Source organism: Mus musculus, chromosome 14, assembly GCF_000001635.26.
Source record: "Mus musculus strain C57BL/6J chromosome 14, GRCm38.p6 C57BL/6J".
Lineage (NCBI taxonomy): Eukaryota > Metazoa > Chordata > Mammalia > Rodentia > Muridae > Mus > Mus musculus.
Genome location: NC_000080.6, coordinates 96,188,211 through 96,204,964, shown reverse-complemented (window position 1 = coordinate 96,204,964; position 16,754 = coordinate 96,188,211). Strand labels below are relative to the sequence as shown.

Below are 16,754 nucleotides of genomic sequence, written 5' to 3'. Positions count from 1 at the left end.
ATTTGAATAATGAGAACAGAGAAGAGCTGCTATTTCTATTGTAGCAACTTAAGTAAGTAGATACCATTGTAATACAGAAACAAGCAAAAAACTGTGAAAGTACAAAATCATCTGTTCAGATGTAAGACTTGTCTAACTTGTTTGGAGAATGCTTTGACACTCACTTCAAATCCACAATTCACGCATGAATAATAATGCATGTGGTTGCTCAGGTCAGATTAACTTCATTTATACCAAACTAATTCCCTAGATGAGCAAAACAACTTTTCATAAATTTAATCTTTTATTTATTTATGTATTTACACTCCAGATTGTATTTCCCACCAACACAGGTCCACCCTCCAACTATTCCACAACCCATACCACTTCCCCACCCCTGTTTCCACAAGGATGTCCAGACCCCTCACCCCCCCCACCTCAGGAGACCGCTAAACTGCCTAGGGCCTCCAGTCTCTTCTCTAACTGAACTCAGATCCGGCAGTCCTCTGCTGTATATGTGTTGGAGGCCTCATATCAGCTGGTGTATGCTGCCTGGTTGGTCGTCCATTGTTTGAGAGATCTCAGGAGTCCATGTTAACTGAGACTGTTGGTCCTCTTTCAGGGTCATCCTTCTCCTCAGCGTCTTCCAGCTTTTCCCTAATTCAATCACAGGGGTCAGCAGCTTCTGTCCATTGGTTGGGTGCAAATATCTACATCTGACTCTTTTAGCTGCTTGTTGGGTCTTCAGGAGTGTGGTCATGATAGGACCATTTTTGTGAGTGCGCCATAGCCTCAGTAATAGTGTCAGGTCTTTGGACCTCTGTTATGGGAAATTTTAAAAAGGAACCCACATGTTCTCGCACTAGTGCCATCAACTAACAGGCCACGGGGCTCCCCAAGGGTGATCTCACTAGGGTAGTCTCTCAGCCCATCGACTCTCTGGCCATGCTGGGCCACAGGGTTCCTGCAGGGCCATATCACTCAGCAGTCACTCAACTAGCCATCTCTCCAGTGCATCAACCCCCAAACCCTGCCACTTCATCTCCCTACCATGCAATGCCCAATTGTCAACGATTACATCACAATACCTAGTAGCCTGGTAGAATCAAGACTCTTAATCCTTAATTAACCAATTAGATTTATGTATTAATAATATCGCAACTTACAGGATGCCAATACCATAATTTCAGAGACAATTGATAATGATAAATGCTTGATCCCAGTATTCCTACCCTTGTGAAATCATAGGAACTCGTGGCTGAAAAACACCACATTGGTACATGTCAGTGGCCATGATTCTCCTTCCTCTCTTCTTCTCTCTTTCATCTCTCTCTGCAACTCTTAGCTCAGCCTCCCTCTTCCCTGTCAATCCATCTGAGAAATGACAGGCATGTGTTCCATATCATGGAGTGGGTCTTAAATCCAGTCAGATAGTTGTGTGTTACTCCTACACCTTTTGTACCACTATCGTACCAGTGTATACTGCATGAGTGTCACCATTGTATATTCAAAGGTTTGAGGCTGGCTTGATGTTTACCTGCTCCTCTGGTGGTGTGAAAAGAAAGTCACAGTTCCATGAACATTAAATAGGAGGGTTAAGGTTATTAGTAGGCTCCAGCTTTACTCAGCCATATTCAGTGAGTTATAAAGGTTTTGTCTTTAGCAAAAGAACTATAATGTATACAGTGGAATATACAGTGGAATAAAATAGAACAAATTACCATGAATCTAAAAATAAGTATATTATCTTTTTAAATCACACAAATACACACATAAAGTACCTATAATTATTTAATAATGTTTCTATTTTCCCTGTGTCAGATAATTCATCATATAAGATTCTACATGATTATTATCTTACTTTTTAAGATAAGTTGAGAGTAATTTATATTATATTACAATAATTGGCAAAATTCCTTCTTCCAGGGTATTCATATGTTTCTTTATTGCTGTTTCTAGTCAAAAAATTAATCAATACATTTGGAGGTATATGTTATTTAAGCAAAAACAATTTCCAACATTGTGATTAAAATAAAGCTTTGATGTTTAAATGAAAGTAAACAAAATTCATGGCTCATTTATTAAGACGAAATATTGATGAATTGAGGCTAAACAATGAGTCAAAACACTGAGGAAACATTATAAGCTCTTATTTGTTTTTTTGTATCATATAAATATTTGTGAATATGTTCTTAGCAGTCATATTTTATATAAGTAGCAAAAACTAATACTACTTTTTTTTTTTTTTTTTTTTTTTTTTTTTTTGGTTTTTAGAGACAGGGTTTCTTTGTATAGCCCTGGCTGTCCTGGAACTAACTCTGTAGACCAGGCTGGCCTCGAACTCAGAAATCCACCTGCCTCTGCCTCCCAAGTCCTGGGATTAAAGGCATGTGCCACCACTGCCCAGCTCAATACTACTACTTTTAGAAGTCTGTTTAATTTAGACATCTTCAATTTTTCTGTTATGAGTTATTTTATTTCTCAAATTTATATACTTTTTTCAGACAAAGTGTCATTATTTAGAGACTATAATTACTTAGGATAAAATTTCATTTTATAAGTCTAAATGTTATTATTATTCTACAGACAATTTTAAAGAAATTTAAGTATCATGGTAAATATTTATTAAACGTATTCCAGTTCAAAATAAAAGCACATTTATTTATTTTGTTTGTGCAGTATATGTATGTGGACCCTCTTTACCACAGTACATACATAAAGGTCAATTACAATGTGTAGGATTAATATTTTTCCTTCTACTCAGTGGGTTCTAGATATCAAAGACACGACATCAAAGCTTACAGAAAGTGCCTTGTATTCTGAGCCATCTTACAGGCAATAAAGTTGTTTTTGTTGTTGTTGTTGTTATTGTTAGGTTTTTTCTATCTGTCTCTATTTATCTATCTACCTGTTTGTCGAACTGTCTGTCTGCCTGCCTGCCTGTCTGTCTACCTGTCTCTATCTATCTATCTATCTATCTATCTATCTATCTATCTATCTATCTATCTATCTATCTATCTATCTATCATCTATCTATCTATCTATCTATCTATCTATCTATCTATCTATCTATCTATCTATCTATCTATCTACCTACTTACCTATGGCAACATACAAATGTAAAAATAAATTTTTCCAGCCCAGTATTGTTTTATTTTATTAACATACTTTCAGAAATTGTTACAGATAGCACACAAAATTTTGTAATTTAAAAAGGGATGTTCAATCATTTTCTCAAGATAAGATTATGAAGCATACTTAGATCATAAACAATAAGACAGAGATGTTTTATATTTTGACTATTCATTTCCAGCATTGCTACCATGAAATGAATAGTTTAGCACTGGATATATGTATCTATTTTGAGCATTAGTCTCCACAAAGCAGAGAAAAAGTTAATGATTTACTACTTTTCTTTTCAGGTCATGCTTTTCTTGGAGACAAATAAATGTATCTACTATGTTTTTGCATTCTAAGTTACATTGTATTGTTCAAGTTGTTCATTGATGCATTGAGATTGATGATTTTTTGATTTTATGTTCTATCAGGGGCTACAACCATAGAGAAGTATGACCTCCGAACAAATCTGTGGATTCAGGCTGGAATGATGAATGGCAGAAGGCTTCAGTTCGGTGTGGCTGTCATTGATGACAAGCTCTTTGTAATTGGAGGTCGAGATGGCTTAAAGACTTTGAACACTGTTGAATGTTACAATCCCAAAACCAAGACATGGACTGTTTTGCCACCAATGTCAACACATAGGCATGGTCTAGGTAAGGTGTATATTTATTTTTATATGTTTTTAAAAACCTTTTCTTGAAAATACAAATGCAGTAAAATAAATTCTTACATAAAATGGTTGATTTGGAGCATAATGTTTTAAGCTTTTCAACATTTCATGGATTGTCAAATGTACATTCTGTTGTTGAGAAAGGAGGCCAACACACACACACACACACACACACACACACACACACACACACACACACACAGAGCTTAAGCTGTCCATAACACTTTTACAAACTCATATTCATACATTTGGTGTGAATACGATGAAATATAGAAAAAGTACTAAAGACAGATAATGTACTAGATAGACAATATATTGAAGTATAGAGAGAAAATGCTTCCTATAAAAGAGATGAATTGAGCTGGCTCCGCCCACTGTCGAGAAAAGGTAAATTTAACTGTTTTGGGGCAAGTATACTTCTCTTGAAAACAATAGAGTAGAATGCCTTGCAGGTGGGGGCCTTGAGCCAGGGTGACAAGCTTCTGCTCTACCGTGGAGCATCTCATTTAATGAGGAAGAAGATTTGGAATCAGAATATCTGAGAATCAACTATTTCAATTTTATATTAGAGTGTTTTAGAAGAAACAGTTAAATTCAATTCAATTTTGAACAATGATGTAAACTAAGAAATTATACCGTTCATTACTGAGTTCTATATATTTTTAAAATATTTTTATTAGGTATTTTCCTCAATTACATTTCCAATGCTATCCCAAAAGTCTCCCATACCCTCCCCCCCCCCAACTCCCCTACCCACCCACTCCCACTTTTTGACCCTGGCATTCCCTTGTACTGGGGCATATAATGTTTGCAAAACCAATGGGCCTCTCTTTCCAGTGATGGCCAATTAAGCCATCTTTTGATACATATGCAGCTAGAGTCAAGAGCTCTGGGGTACTGGTTAGTTCATAATGTTGTTCCACCTATAGGGTTGCAGATCCCTTTAGCTCCTTGGATACTTTCTCTAGCTCCTCCATTGTGGGCCCTGTGATCCATCCAATAGCTGACTGTGAGCATCCACTTATGTGTTTGCTAGGCCCCGGCATAGTCTCACAAGAGACAGCTATATCAGGGTCCTTTCAGCACACTCTTGCTAGTGAATGCAATCGTGTCATCGTTTGGAGGCTGATTATGGGATGTATCCCTGGATATGGCAGTCTCTAGATGGTCCATCCTTTTGTCTCAGCTCCAAACTTTGTCTCTGTAACTCCTCCCATGGGTGTTTTGTTCCCAATTCTAAGAAGGGGCAAAGTGTCCAGCGGAATTGAACAAAGGGAGTATTCGAATTTGTTCCATGTGTATGGATTACAAGAATTGCAAAGCACTTTTTTCAAAGAGTTGATATAATACAGGTAAATTAAGGCACATATTTTAAGTACTTAGGATACATATATTAAAGACATATTTTAAATATAAATCCATATATTTAGACATGCATAGGAAAGTTCTACAATAATTTATAAATTAATATAAATAATATTTATGCAGGAATATGTGTTATAACACACACATATACACATTCTGCTATCAATCTAAGATATGAGCATTACTTTCAAATAGAATGGCAAAAAAACTGTTTCAATGGACCCATTTACAAAGCCATATGTATTGAAAGTGCATCAGAATGCCCATATGGAAATGGGAACATAAGATAAACTATCTGAGGTATCATAACAAGTGTCAGGCCAATCTGGAATGCAGTGTTTCCTATAGGATTTAGAAACCAAACTGCAAATCAAATAGACAAGACTTTTCTTTTCTTTTCTTTTCTTTTCTTTTCTTTTCTTTTCTTTTCTTTTCTTTTTAAAAAATTAGATATTTTCTTTATTTACATTTCAAATGTTATCCTCTTTCCTGGTTTCCCCTCTGAAAATCCCCTATCTCCTTCCCCCTCCCCTGCTCACCTATCCACCCACTCCCACTTACTGGCCCTGATACTTCCCTACACAGGGGCATAAAGCCTTCACAGGACCTCTCCTCCCACTAATGACCTAGTAGGCCATCCTCTGCTACAAATGCAGCTGGAGTCATGAGTCCCACAATGTATATTCTTTGTTTGGTTGTTTAGTCCCTGGGAGCTCTGGAGGTACTGGTTAGTTCATATTGTTGCTCTTCCTATGGGGCTGCAAACCCCTTCAGATCCTTGGGTCCTTTCTCTACCTCCTTCATTGGGGACCCTGTGCTCAATCAGATGGATAGCTGTGAGCATCCACTTCTGTATTTGTCAGGCATTGGCAGAGCCTCTCAGGAGACAGCTCCTGTTAGCAAGCACTTGTTGGCATATATACAATAGTGGTTGGGTTTGGTGATTGTAGGCAGTTACTGAAAGGCCATTCATTCACTCTCTGCTCCACAATTTGTCTCTAAAACTCCTTCCATGGGTAATTTGTTCTCCCTTCTAAGAAGGACCTAAGTATCACACTTTGGTCTTCCTTCGACTTGAGTTTCATGTGGCTTGTGAATTGTATCTTGGGTATTCCGAGTTTCTGGGCTAATATCCACTTATCACTGAGTGCATATCATGTGTGTTCTTTTGTGATTAGGTTACCTCACTCAGGATGATATGTCGAATGCTCTTCTATCATGTGCCTCTCTGCCTCTTCCATAAATAAGCGGATATGTAACCTCTTTGTCTTGTGATTTTAACTATCTCTGTGCTTTGCTTCCTATTGCTCACTGCTTCATATATACTAATTTTTTATTTTTTATTTTTTTATTTATTTAGATTTTTTTTTTTTGAGAAAACACTCCCGCAGACCTTCTAAAGTACGTAACTGCCTGCAATTATAATCATAAGTTAGAATCCCCAAACCATTGCATTTCTTTTTTTTTAAATTAGGTTATTTCCTCATTTACATTTCCAATGCTATCGCAAAAGTCCCCCATACCCTCCGCCCCACTCCCCTACCCACCCACTCCCACTTTTTGGCCCTGGCATTCCCCTGTACTGGGGCATATAAAGTTTGCAAGTCCAATGGGCCTCTCTTTCCAGTGATGGCCGACTAGGCCATCTTTTGATACATATACAGCTAGAGTCAAGAGCTCCGGGGTTTCTAAGCAGTGTCATTTGAAACCCCCTTGCTGATGGTCAGCAAAGAGCTATATAGAGAAAACAGCCTATGATTGGCACATTCACCCAAGATCCATACAATGCAGCAAGGTTGATTGAGAAATAAAATATAGATTGAGTGCTCAGATGAGGCCAGTATCCTTTCATGATCAGTTCGATCACAGAAAGCTCAGCATAGTTGTGATACCCAAATAGAGTAAGCATCCAAAGTCATATATCTGTTTTCTCTGTAAACATGTTGCATTATTGATATTGCATATTTAGTCACTCATATAAGTTTTGTTTTCCTTTCTCTGCCAGTTCATCTTGATTGATTAATACCCAGTCTTTTGAATTGATTGCCATTTACATACAGCTCAATAATTACAGCAATATCTTTATCTCAATTCATTTGAGATTATAAAGTCACAATATTGTTATTTACTAATTAATTATATTTGTTTTCTTCTTAACAGTATTAATACCCTCGGTTAACCCTGTAAAGTTACTGTTTGTCTATTGAATTCTTTTTTATTTATGGTCACTTCCCTCTCCCTTGACTTTTTCCAATTCTTCACCCTTCTCTTCTTTTCTTCATTCTTCCTGTAATCTTCCTCGCCTTTTCCTAATCTCTCTTCTTCCTATTCTTCCTCTTAGTTTCAGATGTTGTCTGTCTTTTTAATATTCAAATTCTTTTTATCAGTTTTGGCTGATTAAGTACACAGTTGGGTTTCTGAATGTTCATATTGGTGATGTGTATATAGCTATAATTAAATAATAAATGATTAAATCCCTGGATTCCTTTGTACCTTTGGTTAATAATAATTCACATGAATGCAACTGACTTCTGAATAGGGAGTTCTGGTCTTGAAATATGAAGTCATGGCTCATCTGCTATTGTCCTTCAAATACAGATATCAGAGGCAAATCTTATTTACGTTTATTTGTTCAAAAACACCTTGAGATAGTCTTCTTTGTGACACATGCCTTAAGTTCAGAGCTGGTACATCAGAGCAGAATATCATACTCAAAAAAAATGTCCATTGCTTTCCTGTTAGAATTTGCTTATTGAAACAAAAATGCTACATACATACATAATTTTATTCCTTTTAAAAGTTCTAAGTTTATTGTAGAAATTTTCACATTATTCAAGAAGTAACTATTGACTTTTTAACTTTTGTTCATCATTTTAAATTTATTTAAATTTTAAGCAGCCATTATACTTTATACAGAGGACAATCCTCACTCCACTTGTTGGGGTACCCACATGAAGACTTAGCTGCATGTCTGTTATATATGTGCATAGTTTCTCAGAGCAGCCCATGTATGCTCTTTGGTTGGTAGCTCAGTGTCCGACTCACAGCAAAATGGTCATGATGTAAATTGTTAAAATTGGAATATGTAACACCAAAATATTCATTAACATGATAAATATGTAGAATTTTAGTGAAATTTAAGAATTAAAAAAGTTAAGGTATTTTCCCCTTTTCCTGATATATCTGTATATATGAATTATGATTTATATTTTCCATATATGTATATATGAGAAAATCACAGGAATTCTTTCATTATTAGAGATGATTCAAAGTTCTAAATATTTTATAGGTTTCAATGAATTAGAAGGTACCTTCTACTAGATAACCTAGCTTACAAAAATTATATGAATATTAGCTTGATGGTGTCAAAGGAGCCGTGTCTGCCTAGAAAATGTAACTAATTAAGACAATATGTTTTCAATTATCTACAAAACTTTATTTCTGTGTGAATGTCTATAAAACACATTGTTATGAAAATTATATCTTTTACGTATTTTATATTTTATAAAATTTAATAAGACAATAAATTGTACTTTATCTGCCGTTGATGAGTAAATTGAGTACAATAATGACTGTACAATGTGAATTTTCTACATATCAGTAGGCTATATATGAAACACATGATAATGGTTGTTTTGTTCTTTTGTGATTTGATTTTATATGCCAGCAGTGTACATAGTATTAAAGCGGAATTACTTACATAAAAAATTATTCACTCTTACTTTTGAATTAGGAACTGCTCCTTTTAAACAAATGTATTTCAGCCAGTATTTTGCTCTCATTAACATAGTCTCAATTTCCCCTTATAGATATTAGTTCATTAGTTAATATATTTCTGCTTCAGCACTGCATCTGAACAGTCGGGGCTACAGCCATCGCCTGTTTTCTCTGGTTTTGGCGCTCTCCTTATCACTGAATGGTGCAATGAAGTATTATGTAGATCATATTTTTATTCATCTCAATGGAAAACATAGAATGATTTTTAAAGGTTTTGTACTAAATATTTTGTATATATAAATATATCTATATATATTTATATTTACAAATATGAGTAACGACTTTTGAAAAGACAGAAACAGAAGTCTAGTTTACTCTTCTACCATTCTTAACCAGCTCATGATTTTTATATCAGAAAAATCTTCTTATTTCAAAGAAGACTGGAATACTACTTAAATAAGCATTATCTTTGGAGACTGATGTGTTTAATCCCAGATTTCACACATATTTCTCAATAGTGTCTTTGTTGAATTTGAGTTTCCTAACAGATATTGTTTTCTGTTGCTTTCACCTGCTAGTTTATATAATTTTGCAATATTATTATTTGTCTTATTAACCTATGAGTATATGTAATATGAAACAAGCAAAGTGATTTACAAGGTAATCAGCTTCCTGAAAATCATGTATTTCATAAAAGAACTGGGATGTTAATATAATATTTTCCGGTATAAAAGTCATATTCTCGAGAGTCTTGCCCAACAGCCGCAAGGGCCCACACGGGACTCCCCACGGGACCCTAAGACCTCTGGTGAGTGGAACACAGCGCCTGCCCCAATCCAATCGCGTGGAACTTGAGACTGCGGTACATAGGGAAGCAGGCTACCCGGGCCTGATCTGGGGCACAAGTCCCTTCCGCTCGACTCGAGACTCAAGCCCCGGGCTACCTTGCCAGCAGAGTCTTGTCCAACACCCGCAAGGGCCCACACGGGACTCCCCACGGAACCCTAAGACCTCTAGTGAGTGGAACACAGTGCCTGCCCCACTCCAATCGCGCGGAACTTGAGACTGCGGTACATAGGGAAGCAGGCTACCCGGGCTTGATCTGGGGCACAAACCCCTTCCACTCCACTCGAGCCCCGGGCTACCTTGCCAGCCAAGTCGCCTGACACCCGCAAGGGCCCACACAGGATTCCACACGTGATCCTAGGACCTCTAGTGAGTGGAACACAACTTCTGCCAGGAGTCTGGTTCGAACACCAGATATCTGGGTACCTGCCTTGCAAGAAGAGAGCTTGCCTGCAGAGAATACTCTGCCCACTGAAACTAAGGAGAGTGCTACCCTCCAGGTCTGCTCATAGAGGCTAACAGAGTCACCTGAAGAACAAGCTCTTAACAGTGACAACTAAAACAGCTAGCTTCAGAGATTACCAGATGGCGAAAGGCAAATGTAAGAATCCTACTAACAGAAATCAAGACCACTCACCATCATCAGAACGCAGCACTCCCACCCCACCTAGTCCTGGGCACCCCAACACAACCGAAAATCTAGACCCAGATTTAAAAACATTTCTCATGATGATGATAGAGGACATCAAGAAGGACTTTCATAAGTCACTTAAAGAATTACAGGAGAGCACTGCTAAAGAGTTACAGGCTCTTAAAGAAAAGCAGGAAAACACAGCCAAACAGGTGATGGAAATGAACAAAACCATACTAGAACTAAAAGGGGAAGTAGACACAATAAAGAAAACTCAAAGCGAGGCAACGCTGGAGATAGAAACCCTAGGAAAGAGATCTGGAACCATAGATGCGAGCATCAGCAACAGAATACAAGAAATGGAAGAGAGAATCTCAGGTGCAGAAGATTCCATAGAGAACATCGACACAACAGTCAAAGAAAATACAAAATGCAAAAGGATCCTAACTCAAAACATCCAGGTAATCCAGGACACAATGAGAAGACCAAACCTACGGATAATAGGAATTGATGAGAATGAAGATTTTCAACTTAAAGGGCCAGCTAATATCTTCAACAAAATAATAGAAGAAAACTTCCCAAACATAAAAAAAGAGATGCCCATGATCATACAAGAAGCCTACAGAACTCCAAATAGACTGGACCAGAAAAGAAATTCCTCCCGACACATAATAATCAGAACAACAAATGCACTAAATAAAGATAGAATATTAAAAGCAGTAAGGGAGAAAGGTCAAGTAACATATAAAGGAAGGCCTATCAGAATTACACCAGACTTTTCACCAGAGACTATGAAAGCCAGAAGAGCCTGGACAGATGTTATACAGACACTAAGAGAACACAAATGCCAGCCCAGGCTACTATACCCGGCCAAACTCTCAATTACCATAGATGGAGAAACCAAAGTATTCCACGACAAAACCAAGTTCACACATTATCTTTCCAAGAATCCAGCCCTTCAAAGGATAATAACAGAAAAAAAATGATACAAGGACAGAAATCACGCCCTAGAAAAAGCAAGAAAGTAATCCCTCAAGGAACCAAAATGAAGACTTCCACAAGAAAAGAATGCCAACTCTAACAACAAAAATAAAAGGAAGCAACAATTACTTTTCCTTAATATCTCTTAATATCAATGGACTCAATTCCCCAATAAAAAGACATAGACTAACCGACTGGCTACACAAAAAGGACCCAACATTCTGCTGCTTACAGGAAACCCATCTCAGGGAAAAAGACAGACACTACCTCAGAGTGAAAGGCTGGAAAACAATTTTCCAAGCAAATGGACTGAAGAAACAAGCTGGAGTAGCCATTTTAATATCGGATAAAATCGACTTCCAACCCAAAGTTATCAAAAAAGACAAGGAGGGACACTTCATACTCATCAAAGGTAAAATCCTCCAAGAGGAACTCTCAATTCTGAATATCTACGCACCAAATGCAAGGGCAGCCACATTCATTAGAGACACTTTAGTAAAGCTCAAAGCATACATTGCACCTCACACAATAATAGTGGGAGACTTCAACACACCACTTTCTTCAAAGGATAGATCGTGGAAACAGAAACTAAACAGGGACACAGTGAAACTAACAGAAGTTATGAAACAAATGGACCTGACAGATATCTACAGAACATTTTATCCTAAAACAAAAGGATATACCTTCTTCTCAGCACCTCACGGGACCTTCTCCAAAATTGACCATATAATTGGTCACAAAACAGGCCTCAATAGATACAAAAATATTGAAATTGTCCCATGTATCCTATCAGACCACCATGGCCTAAGACTGATCTTCAATAACAACATAAATAATGGAAAGCCAACATTCACGTGGAAACTGAATAACACTCTTCTCAATGATACCTTGGTCAAGGAAGGAATAAAGAAAGAAATTAAAGACTTTTTAGAGTTTAATGAAAATGAAGCCACAACGTACCCAAACCTATGGGACACAATGAAAGCATTTCTAAGAGGGAAACTCATAGCGCTGAGTGCCTCCAAGAAGAAACGGGAGACAGCACATACTAGCAGCTTGACAACACATCTAAAAGCCCTAGAAAAAAAGGAAGCAAATTCACCCAAGAGGAGTAGACGGCAGGAAATAATCAAACTCAGGGGTGAAATCAACCAAGTGGAAACAAGAAGAACTATTCAAAGAATTAACCAAACGAGGAGTTGGTTCTTTGAGAAAATCAACAAGATAGATAAACCCTTAGCTAGACTCACTAAAGGGCACAGGGACAAAATCCTAATTAACAAAATCAGAAATGAAAAGGGAGACATAACAACAGATCCTGAAGAAATCCAAAACACCATCAGATCCTTCTACAAAAGGCTATACTCAACAAAACTGGAAAACCTGGACGAAATGGACAAATTTCTGGACAGATACCAGGTACCAAAGTTGAATCAGGATCAAGTTGACCATCTAAACAGTCCCATATCACCTAAAGAAATAGAAGCAGTTATTAATAGTCTCCCAACCAAAAAAAGCCCAGGACCAGATGGGTTTAGTGCAGAGTTCTATCAGACCTTCAAAGAAGATCTAATTCCAATTCTGCACAAACTATTTCACAAAATAGAAGTAGAAGGTACTCTACCCAACTCATTTTATGAAGCCACTATTACTCTGATACCTAAACCACAGAAAGATCCAACAAAGATAGAGAACTTCAGACCAATTTCTCTTATGAATATCGATGCAAAAATCCTCAATAAAATTCTCGCTAACCGAATCCAAGAACACATTAAAGCAATCATCCATCCTGACCAAGTAGGTTTTATTCCAGGGATGCAGGGATGGTTTAATATACGAAAATCCATCAATGTAATCCATTATATAAACAAACTCAAAGACAAAAACCACATGATCATCTCGTTAGATGCAGAAAAAGCATTTGACAAGATCCAACACCCATTCATGATAAAAGTTTTGGAAAGATCAGGAATTCAAGGCCCATACCTAAACATGATAAAAGCAATCTACAGCAAACCAGTAGCCAACATCAAAGTAAATGGAGAGAAGCTGGAAGCAATCCCACTAAAATCAGGGACTAGACAAGGCTGCCCACTTTCTCCCTACCTTTTCAACATAGTACTTGAAGTATTAGCCAGAGCAATTCGACAACAAAAGGAGATCAAGGGGATACAAATTGGAAAAGAGGAAGTCAAAATATCACTTTTTGCAGATGATATGATAGTATATATAAGTGACCCTAAAAATTCCACCAGAGAACTCCTAAACCTGATAAACAGCTTCGGTGAAGTAGCTGGATATAAAATAAACTCAAACAAGTCAATGGCCTTTCTCTATACAAAGAATAAACAGGCTGAGAAAGAAATTAGGGAAACAACACCCTTCTCAATAGTCACAAATAATATAAAATATCTTGGCGTGACTCTAACTAAGGAAGTGAAAGATCTGTATGATAAAAACTTCAAATCTCTGAAGAAAGAAATTAAGGAAGATCTCAGAAGATGGAAAGATCTCCCATGCTCATGGATTGGCAGGATCAACATTGTAAAAATGGCTATCTTGCCAAAAGCAATCTACAGATTCAATGCAATCCCCATCAAAATTCCAACTCAATTCTTCAACGAATTGGAAGGAGCAATTTGCAAATTTGTCTGGAATAACAAAAAACCTAGGATAGCAAAAAGTCTTCTCAAGGATAAAAGAACTTCTGGCGGAATCACCATGCCAGACCTAAAGCTTTACTACAGAGCAATTGTGATAAAAACTGCATGGTACTGGTATAGAGACAGACAAGTAGACCAATGGAATAGAATTGAAGACCCAGAAATGAACCCACACACCTATGGTCACTTGATCTTCGACAAGGGAGCTAAAACCATCCAGTGGAAGAAAGACAGCATTTTCAACAATTGGTGCTGGCACAACTGGTTGTTATCGTGTAGAAGAATGCGAATCGATCCATACTTATCTCCTTGTACTAAGGTCAAATCTAAGTGGATCAAGGAACTTCACATAAAACCAGAGACACTGAAACTTATAGAGGAGAAAGTGGGGAAAAGCCTTGAAGATATGGGCACAGGGGAAAAATTCCTGAACAGAACAGCAATGGCTTGTGCTGTAAGATCGAGAATTGACAAATGGGACCTAATGAAACTCCAAAGTTTCTGCAAGGCAAAAGACACCGTCAATAAGACAAAAAGACCACCAACAGATTGGGAAAGGATCTTTACCTATCCTAAATCAGATAGGGGACTAATATCCAACATATATAAAGAACTCAAGAAGGTGGACTTCAGAAAATCAAATAACCCCATTAAAAAATGGGGCTCAGAACTGAACAATGAATTCTCACCTGAGGAATACCGAATGGCAGTGAAGCACTTGAAAAAATGTTCAACATCCTTAATCATCAGGGAAATGCAAATCAAAACAACCCTGAGATTCCACCTCACACCAGTCAGAATGGCTAAGATCAAAAATTCAGGTGACAGCAGATGCTGGCGAGGATGTGGAGAAAGAGGAACACTCCTCCATTGTTGGTGGGAGTGCAGGCTTGTACAACCACTCTGGAAATCAGTCTGGCGGTTCCTCAGAAAACTGGACATAGTACTACCGGAGGATCCAGCAATACCTCTCCTGGGCATATATCCAGAAGATGCCCCAACAGGTAAGAAGGACACATGCTCCACTATGTTCATAGCAGCCTTATTTATAATAGCCAGAAGCTGGAAAGAACCTAGATGCCCCTCAACAGAGGAATGGATACAGAAAATGTGGTACATCTACACAATGGAGTACTACTCAGCTATTAAAAAGAATGAATTTATGAAATTCCTAGCCAAATGGATGGACCTGGAGGGCATCATCCTGAGTGAGGTAACACATTCACAAAGAAACTCACACAATATGTATTCACTGATAAGTGGATATTAGCCCCAAACCTAGGATACCCAAGATATAAGATATAATTTGCTAAACACATGATACTCAAGAAGAATGAAGACTGAAGTGTGGACACTATGCCCCTCCTTAGATTTGGGAACAAAACACCCATGGAAGGAGTTACAGAGACGGAGTTTGGAGCTGAGATGAAAGGATGGACCATGTAGAGACTGCCATATCCAGGGATCCACCCCATAATCAGCATCCAAACGCTGACACCATTGCATACACTAGCAAGATTTTATTGAAAGGACGCAGATGTAGCTGTCTCTTGTGAGACTATGCCGGGGCCCAGCAAACACAGAAGTGGATGCTCACAGTCAGCTAATGGATGGATCATAGGGCTCCCAATGGAGGAGCTAGAGAAAGTAGCCAAGGAGCTAAAGGGATCTGCAACCCTATAGGTGGAACAACATTATGAGCTAACCAGTACCCCGGAGCTCTTGACTCTAACTGCATATATATCAAAAGATGGCCTAGTCGGCCATCACTGGAAAGAGAGGCCCATTGGACTTGCAAACTTTATATGCCCCAGTACAGGGGAACACCAGGGCCAAAAAGGGGGAGTGGGTGGGCAGGGGAGTGGGGGTGGGTGGATATGGGGGACTTTTGGTATAGCATTGGAAATGTAAATGAGTTAAATACCTAATAAAAAATGGAAAAAAAAAAGAATTATAGTTCTAGGCACAAAATTCCCTCCTATAAGTCAGGCCTCAAATCCAATCAGAAAATATTTAGTTATACCCTAACATCCTCCCACTATTATACCCGTAGGCATATTTTGACTAAGAGGTGAATATTGCTGGTAAAAGTCCATTCTGAGTAAACCATGGATGTCTTTTTTCCCAGAGTATTGCATATTATATTCCAACGTTATGGAAGCTATCCATTAGGGAGGAAGTTTCTCAGTCTGTTTGAAATTAATATTCCTATGTCCTTTGGCACAAGTGTGCTGTGTCTTTAATAATGGAGTCTTGCCTCATAGTAGCCATAGTAGATAATCAACAGTAATAGCTTGGCTGTGTGGAAACTTCTGGAAGCTTCTATACCAATAATTCCTAGGGATGTACCTCATAAAAAAAAAAAAGTCATATTCTCTATCATGCAGCATACCATTGCTAACTATTAAGTACATACTATTTTTGCTGAGAAACATATATTATGTATTTACTTTAAATTACCAACCAATACACTAGTAACTTATCAATATAAAATATAAGAAATATATCACTATACAAATTAAATTATATTATGGAGAGTTCATTATCTATATGAATGTGATAACATTCTTTATCAATTCATGGTGGATCAATTTGAGAAATGATTTAGCTTTAATATTTATTGCCTGAATGTTATATGTTGAAATACAAATAGAGCATTCTTTTCAAAAGACAAATATTATGGTACTAAGTTATGTAAATAGTCATTATGTATAAATATAGAGAAATGTAGATAGACATATAGTTATGTAGATAGGTAATATCCCATGATATCATTGCTCAT

At 37.5% G+C, this 16,754-nt stretch overlaps 1 protein-coding gene across 1 annotated transcript in view; it reads left to right on the top strand.

The window, feature by feature from the left end:
* Klhl1 (kelch-like 1) overlaps positions 1-16,754 on the top strand; it is a 413,770-nt gene that overhangs the window by 314,070 nt on the left and 82,946 nt on the right. The window contains exon 7 of the mRNA NM_053105.2: positions 3,528-3,752. Within this exon, the coding sequence (NP_444335.2) occupies positions 3,528-3,752 (225 nt within the window). The remainder of the gene's footprint in view (positions 1-3,527; positions 3,753-16,754) is intronic.